The sequence below is a fragment of the Taudactylus pleione genome, unplaced genomic scaffold, assembly GCF_031769625.1.
Source record: "Taudactylus pleione unplaced genomic scaffold, aTauple2 ptg000034l, whole genome shotgun sequence".
NCBI lineage: Eukaryota > Metazoa > Chordata > Amphibia > Anura > Myobatrachidae > Taudactylus > Taudactylus pleione.
In genome coordinates, this window is record NW_028284436.1 from 5,218,142 (window position 1) to 5,235,016 (window position 16,875).

At 48.6% G+C, this 16,875-nt stretch overlaps 1 protein-coding gene across 3 annotated transcripts in view; it reads left to right on the top strand.

Annotated features, from left to right (window-relative positions):
* The window catches only part of MKI67 (marker of proliferation Ki-67), a 53,537-nt gene that overhangs the window by 26,897 nt on the left and 9,765 nt on the right, over positions 1-16,875 (top strand). For 2 of the 3 annotated variants that reach the window (XM_088452206.1, XM_088452205.1), the window contains exons 16-17: positions 1,262-6,067; positions 6,322-6,498. In XM_088452206.1, coding sequence (XP_088308332.1) covers positions 1,262-6,067; positions 6,322-6,498 — 4,983 coding nt within the window. The remainder of the gene's footprint in view (positions 1-1,261; positions 6,068-6,321; positions 6,499-16,875) is intronic. The other variant, XM_088452207.1, reaches the window with a different exon arrangement.

Consider the following 16,875-nt stretch of genomic DNA (forward strand, 5'->3'; position numbering starts at 1 on the left):
CTGCGTGGTGCCCGGATTTGGTTCCCAACCTATACCCCCAAGGTCAACCCTGTGGACCCTATGGACTTCGTAGAAACAGAGATAACAAAGGTAAGTTCTTACCATATCTCTTGTTTTTTAAAGGCAAGAAATATCTGGTGACACCAAAAAAACTGTAACCTTAATGTTTTACATACAGTAATTTCTGTGCTACTTTATGAAACTCTTCCCCAAGGTTGATCTTTCTAATTCGCCACATAATTAACCAGTGTCTGAATAATAAAGCGATCAACCACCTTTTTTGAAGTTTTAGCAACCTTGAGTACTCATTCTCAAACATATTAATTAATATCTTGCCCTGATGGCTGCTAACCATGCGCATACAAGAATGCTGTTGGCTTAATGAGAACGTGCTCAAATGCTTTCTCATTTTAAAGGACTCTTTCTGGGACATCACTAACATTGCCAGGGACTAGCTTATTGCCCAGAAGCTACCAAGACGGAATGTATAAATGTCCTAATACAAAAATATTAAATTATCGGGTATAGTAAAATATTGCAAATAGCATTACCAGTATTGAGTAAAACTGGCCCCACACAGCGATTTATTATTTTTTTTTTTTTTTTTACCCGATTTGGTAAATTTCGACGAATCCTGAGGACAAATTGTGTAAAATATGGTCAAATCATGAATTTCCACTCATGATTACGATGCCGATGCGCGTCCCTGCTCGTCGTACCTCACATCTTCAGAACTGCCATGTTGTAGGGCAGATTTGCCAATCTGGGACACAATGCACTGCATGCACGATAGATCTTTAGTCAGATTGGACATTTTTTACTCCAAATCGTGACAACTACGGCTGGGAAGCTGCCTGGGGGAGAGTTCAGGGGAAATCCTACACATTATGGGATTGAGAACACATCGCTATGTGTGTGGGCACCTTAACATTTTGGAAAGGAGGGAACACATATGAATGGCAGTATATTATTTGCTTGAAGAAGCTAAAAATGTAAAGCCATTATCACCATGAAAATGTGAAAGCTTGGTTATGCTGCAAATTGCCTGAGTATATAAGAGTTCAAGATAAACAAAAAACTGCATTACTATTTAGAAAAAATATGCGATGATCCATTGAATACTAGTTACAGTAGATGCAGAATTAATTGCTTTTCTATAGGACCTCACAAATCGAGCACAAACTAAATTGTAATCTGACATTTGATTTTCATCCAAGTATAGTACTTTCAATCTAACACTTGTGTTTCCTTCTCTGTTCAGAAGTATCTAAGGAATCTGTTCCAGTTTCTGATGGAGGAAGTTCACAGACACACAAAAGACGTCCTAAGAGCTTGGTAGAAATAACCAAGGAATCGGTGACTACACCTACACGCAGAGGAATACAGAGCAATGCAGAACTACTGAAGCAATTTGTGTCTGTGCCAGATGTTGGGGTGACTTCACCTACACGCAGTGGAAGATCTAGCTCTATAAAAGTACCCAAGGAATCTGATGTGGAGGTGACTTCTCCAAAACTAAAAGGAAGACCTAGCGCTGCAAAAGCACCCAAGGAGTATGTTGTGTCTGAGGGTGAGGGGACTTCACCTATACGGAGAGGAAGACCTAGCACTGCATCATTACAAAAGGAGTCCGTTCTTGTGTTTGATGGTGAGGTGACTTCACCCACACGTAAGGGAAGATCTAGCACTGCAAAAGTACCCAAGGAATCTGCTATTGTGACTGATGTGGAGGTGACTTCACTTACATGGAGAGAGAGACCTAGAAGCACTGGGGAAACTCCAAAGGAAACTGTTGTGCCAGATGAGCTGATTTCACCTACACGTAGAGGGCAACTTGGCACAACCGAATTCCCCAAAGAATCTGAGCCCGTGCCTGATGTGACATCACCCACACGTAGAGGAAGACCTAGCACTGCAAAAGTACCCAGGGAATCTGCTGCTGTGACAGATGTGGAGGTTACTTCTCCGAAACAAAGGGGAAGGCCTAGCACTGCAAAAGTATCTGAAAAGACAATATTGTCTGAGGTGACTACATCTAAACAGAGAGGAAGAACAGGAGATACTCCAAAGGAACCTGTTTTGCCAGATGAGGTGATTTCACCTACACGTAAAGGAAGACTTGGCACCACTGAAGTCACCATAGAATCTCTTTTAGTGCCTATTGATGTGACTTCACCTACACGTAGAGGAAGACCAAGTGTTGCGCAAATTCCAAAGGAATCTGCTGTTGTGACTTCTGCGAGACAAAGGGGAAGACCTAGTGCTGCAAAAGCACCCAAGGAAGTTGTTCTTGTGTCTGGTGAGGTGACTTCACCCACACTGAGAGGAAGACCTAGAAGCACTGGGGAAACTCCAAAGGAACCTATTGCTGTGCCAGATGTGGAGGAGACTTCACCTACACGCAAAGGAAGACTTGGCACAGCTGAAGTCCCCACAGAATCTGCTCTCGTGTCTGATAGTAAGGTGACTTCGACACACAAAGAAAGACCTAGAGCTGCACAAATTTCTAACAAATTGTTTACTGTGTTAGATGTGGAGGTGACTTCACCCACACGTAGGGGAAGACCTAGCACTGCAAAAGCACCCAAGGAATCTGCTATTGTGACTGAAGTGGAGGTGACTCCTCCAAAACAAAGGGGAAGAACTAGTTTTGCAGAAACACCCAAAGCGTCTGTTCTTGTATCGGAGGGTGAGGTGACTTCACCTACACGGAGAGGAAGACCTAGAAGCACTGGGGAAACACCAAAGGAAACTGTTGCTGTCCTAGATGAGGTGACTTCACCTACACGTAGAGGAAGACCTAGTGCTGCAAAAGTACCCAAGGAGTCTGTTCTTGTATCTGGTGAGGTGACTTCACCTACACGGAGAGGAAGACCTAGAAGCACTGGGGAAACACCAAAGGAAACTGTTGCTGTCCTAGATGAGGTGACTTCACCTACACGTAGAGGAAGACCTAGTGCTGCAAAAGTACCCAAGGAGTCTGTTCTTGTATCTGATGAGGTGACTTCACCTATACGTAGAGGAAGACCTAGTGCTGCAAAAGTACCCAAGGAGTCTGTTCTTGTATCTGGTGAGGTGACTTCACCTACACGGAGAGGAAGACCTAGAAGCACTGGGGAAACACCAAAGGAAACTGTTGCTGTCCTAGATGAGGTGACTTCACCTACACGTAGAGGAAGACCTAGTGCTGCAAAAGTACCCAAGGAGTCTGTTCTTGTATCTGATGAGGTGACTTCACCTACACGGAGAGGAAGACCTAGTGCTGCAAAAGTACCCAAGGAGTCTGTTCTTGTATCTGATGAGGTGACTTCACCTACACGGAGGGGAAGATCTAGTGCGGCAGAAGTACCCAAGGAGTCTGTTCTTGTTACTGATGGTGAGGTGACTTCACCTAAACGGAGAGGAAGACCTAGAAGCACTGCAAAAGTACCCAAGGAAACTGTTGTGCCAGATGATAAGATCATTTCACCTACACGTAGAGGAAGACTTGTCACAACTGAATTCCTAAAAGAATCTGATACTGTGCCTGATGTGACTTCACCCACACGTAGAGGAAGACCTAGCACTGCAAAAGTACCCAAGGAATCTGTTGTGACTGATGTGGAGGTGACTTATCCAAAACAAAGGGGCAGGCCTAGTGCTGCAAAAACACCTGAGAAGACTGTTCTTGTGTCTAATGAGGTGACTACACCTAAACAGAGAGGAAGACCTAGAAGCACTGGGGAGACTCCAAAAGAACCTATTGCTGTTCCAGATGTGGAGGTGACTTCACCTACACGCAGAGGAAGACTTAGCACAGCTGAAGTCCCCACAGAATCTGCTCTTGTGCCTGACAATGAGGTGACTTCTACACGAAAAGGAAGACCTAGCACTGCATCAGTACCCAAGAAGTCTGTTCTTTTGTCAAATGGTGAAGTGACTTCACCTACACGCAGAGGGAGACCTAGAAGCACTGGGGAAACACCAAAGAAATCTGTTTTGCCTGATGAGGTAATTTCACCTACACCTAAGGGAATACTTTGCATCACCGAAGTGCTCATAGAATCTGTACCTATTTATGTGACTTCACCTACACGTAGAGGAAGACCTAGTGCTGCACAAGTACCCAAGGAAACTGCTGTTGTGACTTCTCCAAAACAAAGGGGAAGACGTAGTGCTGCAAAAACACCCAAGGAGACTGTTCTTTTTTCTGATGAGGTGACTTCACCTACACGGAGGGGAAGATCTAGTGCTGCAGATGTACCCAAGGAGTCTGTTCTTGTTACTGATGGTGAGGTGACTTCACCTACACGGAGAAGAAGACCTGGAAGCACTGGGGAAACTCCAAAAGAAACTGTTGCTGTCCTAGATGAGGTGACTTCACCTACACGGAGAGGAAAACCTAGTGCTGCAGAAGTACCAAAGGAGTCTGTTCTTATTACTGATGGTGAGGTGACTTCGCCTACACGGAGAGGAAGACCTAGAAGCACTGGGGAAACACCAAAGGAAACTGTTGCTGTCCTAGATGAGGTCACTTCATCTACACGTAGAGTAAGACTTGGTGGTGCAAAAATACCCATGGAATCTGCTGATGTGGAGGTGACTTCTCCAATACAAAGGGAAAGATCTAGCATTGCAAAAGCTCCCAAGGAGACACTTCTTGTTTCTGATGGTGAGGTGACTTCACCTACACGAAGAGGAAGAACAGGAGAAACTTCAAAGGGATCTGTTGCTCTAGTAAATGTAGAGGTGACTTTGCCTACACGCAAAGGAAGACTTAGTATGACCAAAATTCCCATAGAATATCCTCTCTTGTCTGGCGATGAAGTAACTTCACCTACACGCAGAGGAAGACCTAGCACTGCAAAAGTATTTAAAGAATCTGTTTCTGTGACTGAAGTGGCGGTGACTTCAACGAAACAAAGGGGAAGGCCTAGAACTGCAAAAGTACCCAAAGAATCTGTAGTTGTGTCTGATGTTGAGGTGACTTCACCTACACGAAGAGGAAGACCTAGAAGCACTGGGGAAACTCCAAAAGAATCTACTGCTGTATCCAATGTGGAGGTGACTTCACCTACACGAAGAGAGAGACTTAGCACAGCTGAAGTGCCCACAGAATCTGCTCTCGTGTCTGACAATGAGGTGACTTCCACACGCAAAGGAAGACTTAGCACTGCAAAAGTTTCTAAGGATACTGTTACTGTGCTAAATGTGAGGGTAACTTCACCCACTCGTAGAGCAAGACCTAGCACTGCATCAGTACCCGAGGAGACTATTCTTGTTTCTGAGGGTGAGGTGACTTCACCTACACGGAGAGGAAGAACTAGAAGCACTGCAGAAACACAAAAGGAATCTGCTGTGCCAGATGAGGTGATTTCACCTACACGTAGAGGAAGACTTAGCACAACTGAATTCCCCAAAGTATCTGATCGCGTGTCTGATGTGACTTCACCCACACGCAGAGGAAGACCTAGAAGCACTGGAGAAACTCCAAAAGAATCTGTTACTGTACCAGATGTGGAGGTGATAGAAGTTCCTAAGGAAACTATGCCTGGTGAAGTGGCTAAACCGAAACGCAAAGGAAGAGCCAGAACTACTGGCGTAGTACCCGAAGAATCTGTTCCAGTTGCTGACCGTACATTAACTTCACCGTCACGTGAAGAAAGACCTAAAGGCAAGTCTGGAATAATGAAAGAATCTGTTTCAATTGCTGATGAAATTAGTTCAAAAACACGCAAAGGAAGGACAGGAGGTGTAGCAAAAGTGCCCAAAGAACCTATTTTAGTTGCTGATAGTGAGGTGACTTCACATACAGACAGGCGTAGGCCTAAAGTCACTACAAATGTATCTGATGAAGTAATGAAGCGTACCCTTAAAGGAAGGCCTAAAAAGACAGATATACCCGTGGAAACTTCAGCTCGTGAAGAAGTTACTTCTGTACTCATGAGTGCCGTTCCTGATGAGATGACCTCTGTTGCTCTCAGAGGAAAATCTAGAACCACTGTAGAAGTACACAAGGAGAAGCCGGTTTCTGAGGGCAAAATGACTTCACCCAAACTTAAAGGAAGGCCTGTCAAGACTGCACAAAGTAAGCTTCCTCGTTTTTTATGATCTGTTCAAATTGAAACAAATCTGCTTTTCTTATTGTAGGGAAGAGGGTTTATTCCTTCAGTTTTCCAGGAGGGCAAACTTTTACTTCTATTTGGGTTAGCCAAATAGAAGTATCACTAATGTGAAACGTTTAATAGATTAACCCACTACATTACTCTACTGCAGACTATAACACATACCGCAAGGTATTGTATACTCTGAAAGTAATGGGCCTTCTTTTTCGCACCCTAGGCAAACAAAACACAAGTGATTTGTCAATAACAGAATCTTTGACCCCGACACCAAAATCAAGTGAAAATGTGGAAGAATTAAACCAAGAGGCATTAAATGAATCGATCACAAATGTGTCTGACAGACCTTTGATACGAGGCAGACCGAAAAAAAATGTGACTGATCAGTCCGTGAAAGGTAGGAAACCAGGCAATTGTAGTTCCCTGTTGCTACTGGCTAAAATGTTGTTCCTTACATCCATATTGGGGTTAACTGTTGAACCTTATCAGCTCTAAAAACTTTTTTATACCCCAACGTACAACAGTCTTTAGAATGAATAGACCACAAAGCTCACCTGTTTTTCTACTTAGAGGATTTTGTTAAAGGGTTTTTTTTCTAGTAAAAGCATTTGTCACCCATTTGTAAAGCTAAACGTACCATCCACCCAGATTTCTGGTGTAGCCCAGTTCTGCGGGATCAGAAAACTCCCCTCATAAGGAAAGTACGGTGGCTGAGGATTCCTTGCACTTTATCAAGGATTTCATTATGCAGCAATGGTTTTTTTTTTTTCCCTAGAAATAGTAATGTTTCTAAATTCTATAGTCTGAGAAAGAGGTTGCAGTTATAGCCCATAAGGATTCAGCCAGACCACGCAACATCAGGGACGCAACACAGCGCTTCCTTGGCTTTAATGTTTTAGCACTGTTAGCTGTGCTCATGCAAGGTAAGGCAGATCAACTTCGCAGGTATGACTAAGAGTATGGTGCTGTCACAGGGGGTTAGTATAGTGCAGAGAAAAAAGGAAACAGAATATAATAGAAACTTCTAGATAATTCTTAAATATAAAGGATAAAACTTCCCCTGATCTGTGAGGAGGGGGCAGTATTCATACATGTGAAAACCAGATTAAACAGCCATAACATACGTATTCACATTCAGTATGTCAAAATTCAGTGCTGACTGTTTGTGTAAAATAGATGAAAGCAGGTTTAGGGGTTAATGCCCCAAATTTACACGATGCTTACAACCAAGCAGCTTATTCAAACGGTCTTTTTGTATATTTGCTATATGAAGCGCTTGCTTCAAGGGAAATCCTCAGGCATCTGATAATGAAAAAAACACATTAACAGTGTATTTTAAAAACTAAATATTTTATTACGCTAATTATAGACTAGAACAAGCTGTCATAGGAATGCTAGGAGGGGAGAGCAGAGCAACGCAGCACATTATAGCAGGGGAAGCTGCAGAACTGGTTAAGACTTTAAAAAAGAATTGCAGTTTTAAAGTAACCTTTTTTTGGAGTTGTCAGTTCATGTGGAACTTTGTGGCAATGGTCCTGCAAGTTGGGTCACTGTTGACCCGTGTGGGAGTAAAGCCGGTTACACACTACGACGGTGTGACCCAGCGATGGATTGATGCGATGGAACGATGCATTTCATGCGATATGACCCAATGTATGGTTACACGCTGCATGTTACACAACTGCGGCGTTCACGGCATCATCCCATCTGCCGTGCAGAACAGCAGATGGGACGTTGTGATGAATGATCCTCGTGAACGTGCATTTGGGCGTACACACTAGAAGATACATTGTATAGTGTGAACCCAGCTTCAGGCTACTTTCTACTTCAGGGTCCATAGGGGGTCCACAGGGTTGACCTTGGGGTATAGGTTGGGAACCAAATCCGGGCACCACGCAGTTAAAGCTTTTAGCTCCCAGGATGCACTTGGGTCCACTCTCCCTATAACCCCGCCCCCCAGCCAGAGGCACCTCAGTTTAAGTTGGTGCCCGGCCGGAGTCGGGTCACCGTTACTGCAGGGGGGCTGCTTAGCAGCCCCTAAGCTTAAAAGAGTTTTATTTTATTATTTTTTTTTTTACTACTCTTCAGAGCGGCAGCATCAGACTGTCCAATGGACGTCTGAGCTGCCGCCCCTACACCCCGCCGGCGCTGCGACGCCAGTACAGATCTGGGGATCGCAGCGGGACCCCAGAGTCTGTACTAGCCGGGCTCTGGAGGAATCCCTGGGCTGCTGCCGGATCGACGGGGACAGGTAAGTCGCGTGGTCACCGCTTGCGGTGACCCGCGTGTACATGCAGCCTTATGCCTCCGGTCTCTGGGGACAGACCGGAGGCGCTAGCGGTGGCGGCGGGCTCCCCCTCCATGGAGGCATACCCCGCGTGTCCACAGCCCACCAGGGATTATAGCGGCAGCGGGAGCCGGCATCCCGGGGGGTTAATTGCTAGCCGGGGGAGGAAGCCTTCCCTGTCTAGCGGCTCCTCCCCTCAGCTCAGCGCGCCTTTCAATAATACAGTCTGGCGTCGCTGAGCTGCTTCCTCCGCGGGCCACGCTTCTTCTGAGGTCTCCAGCGGCCATTTTCTCTCTGTGGTGCTGCAGAACTCTTAGGATGTCAGTGAGCCCAGTCCCCCTGCGTACCTGGCCATTTTGGGTGAGTGTACACAGCGCTATAGCCTTCCCAGACACTGAATCTGGGCAGTTGAATGTAGCGACATTGTGCAGTATATTATATGTCATGCTTATGTATGTATATATATTTTTCTGCATTGTATGTGACTTATGCTAGTGCTGACTGTCTGCTTTTTCTCTCACCTGTCAGTGTATATCTATCCCTTTTCTTTATCTGCCCTAATACAGGTGTACCTGGGGTGGTTCTGAGACCTCACATATATATATTTGTTAATATCTGTGAGGTTTGTCACATACTGTTGCGTGCTGCACGTTGCCATATTTTAGATGGAACTGTGAGTTGCGTACGCTGATAATGGGTTCCTGCAGCTAATCTTCGCGTCAGTCAGGACCGGTATGGCGCTGCTTAATATTTCCGTCAAGATAGTCAGATATATCTGACCAGGAGATTGCACACGATACTGCACCCATTATTGCTATCCTGCAAGTCATAGCCTGCAGGAATTAGTGCGGAGGATTTTAACTCAGAAAGGTTTACGTATGCGGCACCATCTGGTGCCGGGCCCCTTGCACGACCCCCTTAAAGGGCGTTGTTTCTCAGGATCCTCTCCTTTGAGGATCGCCGGGCGGGCCCCATTGTCGTCACTCGCTTGGAGTTACTTCACCATACTGCCCTTTTGAACTCGGGGTATCTCGCAATTTCTTGCAATTTACCCCTGTGTCACAGACTATCGCTCCCTGCCGGGGTTTTTCACAGTACATGAATTACCTCCGATACCACATCGGTCTGTCATTCCCCTTGCAGGGATTACCACAACGGCCACCCTGGTGGATGTCGTTTTATACGAAATACTAATTGGCGTGATATACGCCCTGTGGTTACTGACCAGTGGCTCTGCCGTGAACTGGATGGTATATTCGGCTCTTTCCCTCTCACATGGGGGGGAGCCGATCTCAAGTATTATTATCCCTGCTTTGGGGCTGGTAGCCAGGCTCATTCTGGATATAGAGAATGTCGATCCTGCACCAGTATCATACATCTCCCGTTTTCTGCCCAGCGGGTGGATCTCATAGCGGGAGTCTGGCTGTCCCCAGATACGAGGAGTCACAAAGGCCTCCTGTTTCCCATTCCCTGAGGGTCCTCACAAGTAATGGAAATCCCCTTCTGGGATGGATTTGTATGTTAATCATCGGGTTACAGGCATTAATACGCCTCCCATCCCGGCCTGGACGAATTTTACGGATCCGTAGGTGGTAACTTTGCCTGAAATCAATGTACTCGTTTTCAGGGCCTGTTGCCCGTCCTACCATGGCCATCGCATGGTGATGCTTTTGTGACGTTTTTCCCCTCCAACACGTCTGAGGTTCAAATATCTTTTTGCCGCTCACAAAATATGCAGTGGTCATATGTGGGATTACCTCATGGGATGCCGGTCTTCTAACTTTCAGGGTTTCGGCGGCGTCTGTATCCGCCGCAGTACCCTATGGTTGCGTTATGGGAAAGCAGAGGTGCACACTCCTTCCAGGGGGAAGTTCTTGTTTGGTCCTGACCTTGACAAGATCGTTGCATCATTGGCAGTATCACTAATGGGGAGATACCGTCTTTAGCTACTCCCACTACATTCGGACTAACTCTGTTAAGTCTTTTTGTCCTCAGGGTCAGCCTAAAGGCCTGTTTTTTCCTAGGCTGTCGGCCTCCACGGGGGCCACCATATCCAGTACCGAGCAGTCCTGGACTTCCGGACGACCCTGTTTCTACACCTGAGGATATACCCTCAGCCTGACGGGACAGGTCTACATCTGGGGAATTTCCAGAGTGAGGTACTGATTCTCAACGGCCTCTCATTGCTCATGCAGCCTCCTCACAGGCATTGTTACACGGGCCCTTCTTCAGAACTGATCAGGGCCTTACAATCCCAGAAAGCTATACAGTCTTTGTGGTAAGCAGAGCTATTTCGGCCAACCTCACTATCTCAGTGAGGGACTGGTTGTTCTACTTTCTTTTTGGGGCGGTGACCGACTGGTCCTCCTTTGCCTATACTCTGTCTCAAATCCCTGAATCAGATTCCAACGGTGCCTTGACTCAGGTGGAATCGTCCATGCTCCATCATCCGATGTTTGGAACCTGGGGATTTTATGGTATATCCGAGTATTCAGGATACGTACCTACGGGTACATACAGAGCCCTCTCATCAGCATGGGTTCAGGTTTGCTGTGCCACAGCAACACTTGTAAGTTTCGGGCTCTGCCTTTTGGGGCTGTCCTCAACTCCACCGGGGTTTACCAGCTTTATGGATTTTCTGACAGTTCACCTGTTCAGTGTATCCGAATGCTCCTTTCTCTGGACGGTCTCCTACTTTTAGCAGGATCACCAAGGTACTTTACCGCCAGGTCAGGATAACCGGGGCTTCTTCTCGTCACAGAAAAGTCCTCCCTGCATCCCTCACAGGGTTTTCTTCATCTGGGAGCACTGCTGGATTCTCAGAATCTGAGAATTTTTCTGGCGTAAGACAAGATCTCCACTCTTCAACTTCGAGTGTGCGGATATCTACGCAGTCGACATATGTCATTACTCTTTGTGATGCGCGGTCTACCAGAGTGTCTACCTTTTGGTAGGGTGGAATGTGCTCAGTTCCATTCCAGGCCTTGCCATAATTGACTCCCCTCCAGATGAATCGAGTTTTTTCCATCGGATCGCTGTTCGAACGATGATACTTTCTACGGAGGCGAGTTGGTCTCTGTCCGGGTGGCTATGGCCATCTCGTCCAGGGTGTTCTTTGCTAAAGACAGTGTCTGGTCCGCATTCATTTCGGGGCAGTTGGACGTCTGTCGCTTCTGCCCTGCCACTTACCTTGTTGATACTTTAAGCTGTCTTGGACTTTCACTCTGGCCTAACCCATTTGTCACGGTAAACCTGAATAGGTTCAGTCCGACAGTGTCACAACAGTGGCTTCCATCTAGGCAACACTGGTAGTTGGGTGGCAATGTTAGGAATGTCACCCATGCTGACATAGTCCAAGGGTCTTCTCCTGGCCAACTCTGCGGTGTTTATTCCCGGAGCTCTCCATTGGGAAGCGGGCTTCCTCAGCCGTCACGGCGTGCATCCCGGGGACTAGTCTCTTCTCCAAGAGAGGTTTCAACTCCTGGTGAGCAGAGGGGGCCTCCCTGAGGGGATTGATCCCCATGGCCTTCTGACTCGATCACACATTACCGGTGTTACAGTCCAGCTCTAGGAGTACTGAAGCTACCTTCAGTGACTCTTTGTCAGTGAAGTGGTCCTTCCACTTTGTGTACCTGTGTCCTCCGGTCTCCCTTCTTCCTCGAGGTCTTCGGAAGTTTAATTCGAGACGGAGGGGCTTTCCTTCTGGGGGCTCCAGGTCGTCCCAGACATCACTGGTACTAAGATTTTCGGAGTCTCCTCCTCGATGCTCCGTTCCTACTGCTTCACTATCTGGACCTGTTGTCTCAGGGTCCTTGTTTTTCCCTGGATCTGGATCGCTTGTCTTTAACTGCGCCCCTACTGTGGTCCTCGGGCTTCCCTGGCTCTGTCTTCATTGAGATGTTTAGAGCAGATAGGCCAGACTTTGCTGGGATCTGCCACGGACTGTGGCATACATAATTCTTATGGTATCGTACCTGTCGATACGATCCTCCGGTGTCCAGGATTTCCAGATATTCTGGCATTCCTTCCAGCTGGCTTGGGTTTCACCCTTGGCCTGGCCTTCCTGACAGTGCGGATCTCTACACTGTCGGTATGGTTAAGATATGGAATTGCTCCGCTCTGGTATCCAGTTCATCCTTTGGAGTGTTTTCTGGATTATGTCTCCACTTGTCCTCCCTAGGGACTCCTGGGGAGTTAGTAGTGGTTCTTTGTTCCCTCCGGGGACAGTCAATGGAACCGCTGGTTGTGATAGCCATTACATGGTCTATTGTTTAAGCTCTCTCTCTCTCTCTCTCAGGGTGTTTAAATCAACCAGGAGAGTGTCTGAATGGGGAGCGTTCTCATGTGGCTCCCTCTTCTGGAGGGCATCATGTCAGGGTGTGAGTTGCTCTCGCCCTGTGTTTCTTCTTAAAGTGGTTTTTAGGTTCCATATTATTCTGGAACTTATGGTATGGCCATTCAGTTCCCAGTCCTCTCGGCTGTTGTGGCCTCATGGACTGTGGTCCGGCCTCTTTGGCTTTATGTGATCCGTTCAAGTTCCTTATGGTAAGCGGACTCCTTATTGGTGGTCTGCGGTTTCTGGTTTTAACAGGAAACGATGGCCGGCCTATAATGAAATGTTGACTGGATGGCCTCGTATGTCTTCCTCAGGGGCCTACCCATGGGTGGGCATTTCTGTCGTTGAGGCTTGTTTTTTTTTCTCGGGCCGTGTAACCCTCGTGGGCGGCTCGTCGTGGCGCCTCGGCTGTTTTGCCTTACTAGGTGTCCACGTGGTCTTCTGTCCATACCTTTTTAAGGTTCTAGGCATTGGTTTCCTTTGCCTCTCAGGATGCTTCCTTTTTGGCGACGGATTCTCCTCTCAGCACAGGAGCGTCCCCACCCTTGGTTGAACTGCTTTGGGACATCCCCAAGGTCAACCCTGTGGACCCCCTATGGACCCTGAAGTAGAAAACAAGAGATATGGTAAGAACTTACCTTTGTTATCTCTGTTTCTACGAAGTCCATAGGGTCCACAGGGCGCCCGCCCTGACGCACCTGGCTTCATATGGGCTGTGTTACTGGTCACCGGCTTCCCGTCTCCTTTTCTGTGAGTATGGTTCTAGAGTGTTCCAGTTTTCTCTCTCTTTTTCTCTCCTCCTCCGGCCTTTGGCTACTTACAATCTGAGGTGCCTCTGGCTGGGGGGCGGGGTTATAGGGAGAGTGGACCCAAGTGCATCCTGGGAGCTAAAAGCTTTAACTGCGTGGTGCCCGGATTTGGTTCCCAACCTATACCCCAAGGTCAACCCTGTGGACCCTATGGACTTCGTAGAAACAGAGATAACAAAGGTAAGTTCTTACCATATCTCTTGTTTTACCCTAAGAGGGCAAAGTTCATGATGTACTAAGTCCACCTGTCTTGCCTGGGAAAGCTAGCAATCTGCTCTTCCTATCCTGTGTGTCTAGGTTTGGTTAGGTGTTTATATGGAATTAACACTGAGTTATGTAAAGTTGGTGCAGTATTTTCATGTTTTCTTTATCCCAAAAAGTTGACCCTCATATAATTTATTTTTCTACTTCAGGGTCCATAGGGGGTCCACAGGGTTGACCTTGGGGTTATAGCTGGAACAGGATCCATGGGCACCACACAGTTAAGCTTTTAGCTCCCAGGATGCACTTGGGTCCTCCTCTATACCCCGCCCCCGAGCCACAGGCACCTCAGTGTAAGCTGGTGCCCGGCCGGAGTCGGTCACTGCGCAGGGGGGCTGCAGGAGCAGCCCCCAAAAGCTTTTATTTTAAGTTAAATTTTATTTATTTTTAATCTATTTTTACTACAGACGGCAGCGAAGGGCTGTCTGTACAGACGCCCACGCTGCCGCTCTGATCCCCGACTGGCGCCGCGACGCCAGTACTGATCTGGGGATCGCGGCGGGAGGACAGAGTCCGTACTAGCCGGACTCTGTCTACCTCCCAGGACTGCTGCCGGAGTCGCCGGGGATGCAGGTAAGCCGCGCGTCGCTGGCTAGCGGCGGCGCGCGGAATGCCTTAAATGCAGTCCTTTAGCCTCCGGTCCGGGGGACAGACCGGAGGCTGCTGGCAGTGGCGGCGGGCCCCCCCATAACCCGTGGGACCACTAGACCACCAGGGATAACCGGCAAGCGGGAAGCCAGCATCCCTGGGGTTATGGCCAGCCAGGGGAGGAAGCCTTCCCTGTCAGCGGCTCCTCCCCTCAGCTCAGCGCGCCTTTCAGCACGCAGTCTGGCGTCGCTGAGCTGCAGTTACACGGTCACTCCTCCTCTGAGGTCTCCAGCGGCCATTTCCCAGTGGCAGCGCAGATCTCAGGGAGCACGCGGACCGGTCCCCCTGTGTACCTCTCCCCTAATTAAGGACAGCGTACACAGCACTATAGCCCTCCCAGACACTGAATCTGGGCAGGTTGATTGTAGTGTAAAGGTGCAGTGAGTATATCTTCCTGCATGGTATGTGACTTTTTGCTAGTGCTGCCTGTCTGTGCTTATTTTCCGCTTACTGTCAGCTTATACCTATCCCTTTACTTCTCCTACAAGCCCTGCAGGTGTGTGGGGGAGGGGCGTTTCTACTGACCTCACTTATATAGATCACGTATTTGTGAGGTCCGTCACATACAGTTGTGTGCTACTCAGTGCCATATTGTGGGCTGTTGTTCAGCACACCGGTGAGTGCGTTTTACTTCTACCCTGGTGCCAGATATATAATATATTCTGTCATGTCAGACGAGGAGGTTGAGCGCTCAGTGGCTCCGGTGTTGGCCTCCTGCGGACGCTGTTCTGCAGGAGTAGATAGGGAGGATTTGTCACAGGATGGCCTGTGTAGTCGATGCCAGGCTCCTGGCCCATCCAGACCTTCTCTGGCGCAGGAACCACCGTGGGCGATGTTTTCTCAAGTGCTGGTGTCTATTGCGGACCGTCTGTCGGTCCCGACTGCTCTCCCTACTAGGGCGGTGCCCCAGCCGACCATCCCCCATTCCCCGGGTGTCCCGCAGTTATTGCGGAGTCCTCCTGGGTCTCAATCAGTTGGTCCCTATGCGGGGTTGCCTATGTATATACAGGCTTCCCCTGTGCCGCAGCAGCCTGTGGTACCTTTTCAGGCCCCTATGGCGACGCCTCCACCATGGGTGGATGTGCTCTCCAACTCCGTGCAAAATTTGGCGGCCGCTTCCTCGGCTTTTCAGTCAATGTTGCAGACTGACATGCCTTCTAGGATTTCTAAACGCCCACTCATGACACGGGCTGCTCAGGTATCGGACTCAGAGGGTTCCTCAGATGATGGGGAGGTCCCTGATGACACTGACTCGGACGCCTCGGTCCAGGAAATGGATACCAAGTCGTCCATTAATGTGCGAGCACTAGTTAGGGCGGTGCGAGCTATTCTTCTTATAGAGGATGAGGCACCGGTTCCTAGGTCGAAGTTTCCTAGTTTCAAAAAAACTAAGGTGGCTTCTGCGGTGTTTCCCCTGTCGGATCAGTTGACGGATCATATGGCGGTAGCTTGGCAGGCGCCCAGTAAGAGATTCCTTCCTCAGAAGCGGTTGGCTTCTAATTACCCCTTCCCTGAGGGGTGCCTCGGGGCGCCACCTTACCATTACCGTCGATATCCTCGCTGAAGGATCCCACGGACAGGAAAGTTGAGACTTGCTTAAAGTCTATTTACTCCCTCTCCGGGGCGGTGGCCCGACCGTCCATGGCCATTTCCTGGGTGGCCAAGGCCATTGAGGGGTGGGCCAATGCATTGGAAGATACCTTCCCGGACGACGCTCCGGATGTCCAGCGGGCGTTGTTGGGACAAATGAGGGACGCCGCTTCTTACATTGGAGAAGCTTCTTTAGATGCTAGTCTGCTGACCTCGCGGGTATCGGCTGCAGCGGTGTCTGCCCGCCGATCCTTATGGTTGCGGTCCTGGAGAGCGGACTCTGATTCAAAGAAAGGTCTGGAGGCCTTACCTTTCAATGGGGAATTACTATTTGGTCCGGACTTGGACAAAATAGTGGACACCCTGGCTAAATCCAAGTCGGCCTTCCTCCCTTCGGCGGCACTGCCTGCTAAGGTTCGGAGTTCGGCTTTTCGTTCCTTTCGGGTTCAGGGTAAGGCGAAAGGTCAGTCCTTCCCGAGACAGTCTGCGAGTAAGACGGCCTCTAAACCCAAGAAGCAAGCCTGGAGTGCTCGGCGCCCTTCTTCCAAGCAGGAAGATAAACCTGCGGCCTGATGGGACGGGCCTCCCTCTGGGGGACCTCAGAGTGGGAGGCCGACTTCTTCTATTTGCCCAGTGCTGGCACAATACCACCACGGATGCCTGGGTTCGAGAAGTGGTCTCCCAGGGGTACGCCCTGTCTTTTCGGCACAGACCACTACACCAGTTTTTCTGCACAAGTCCTTCTCAGGACAAGACCAAGGCGTTACAGGTTCAGGAGGCTATAGAGTCCTTGCTGAAAGCAGGGGTCATTGTTCCCGTTCCTCTATCACAACGAGGGACGGG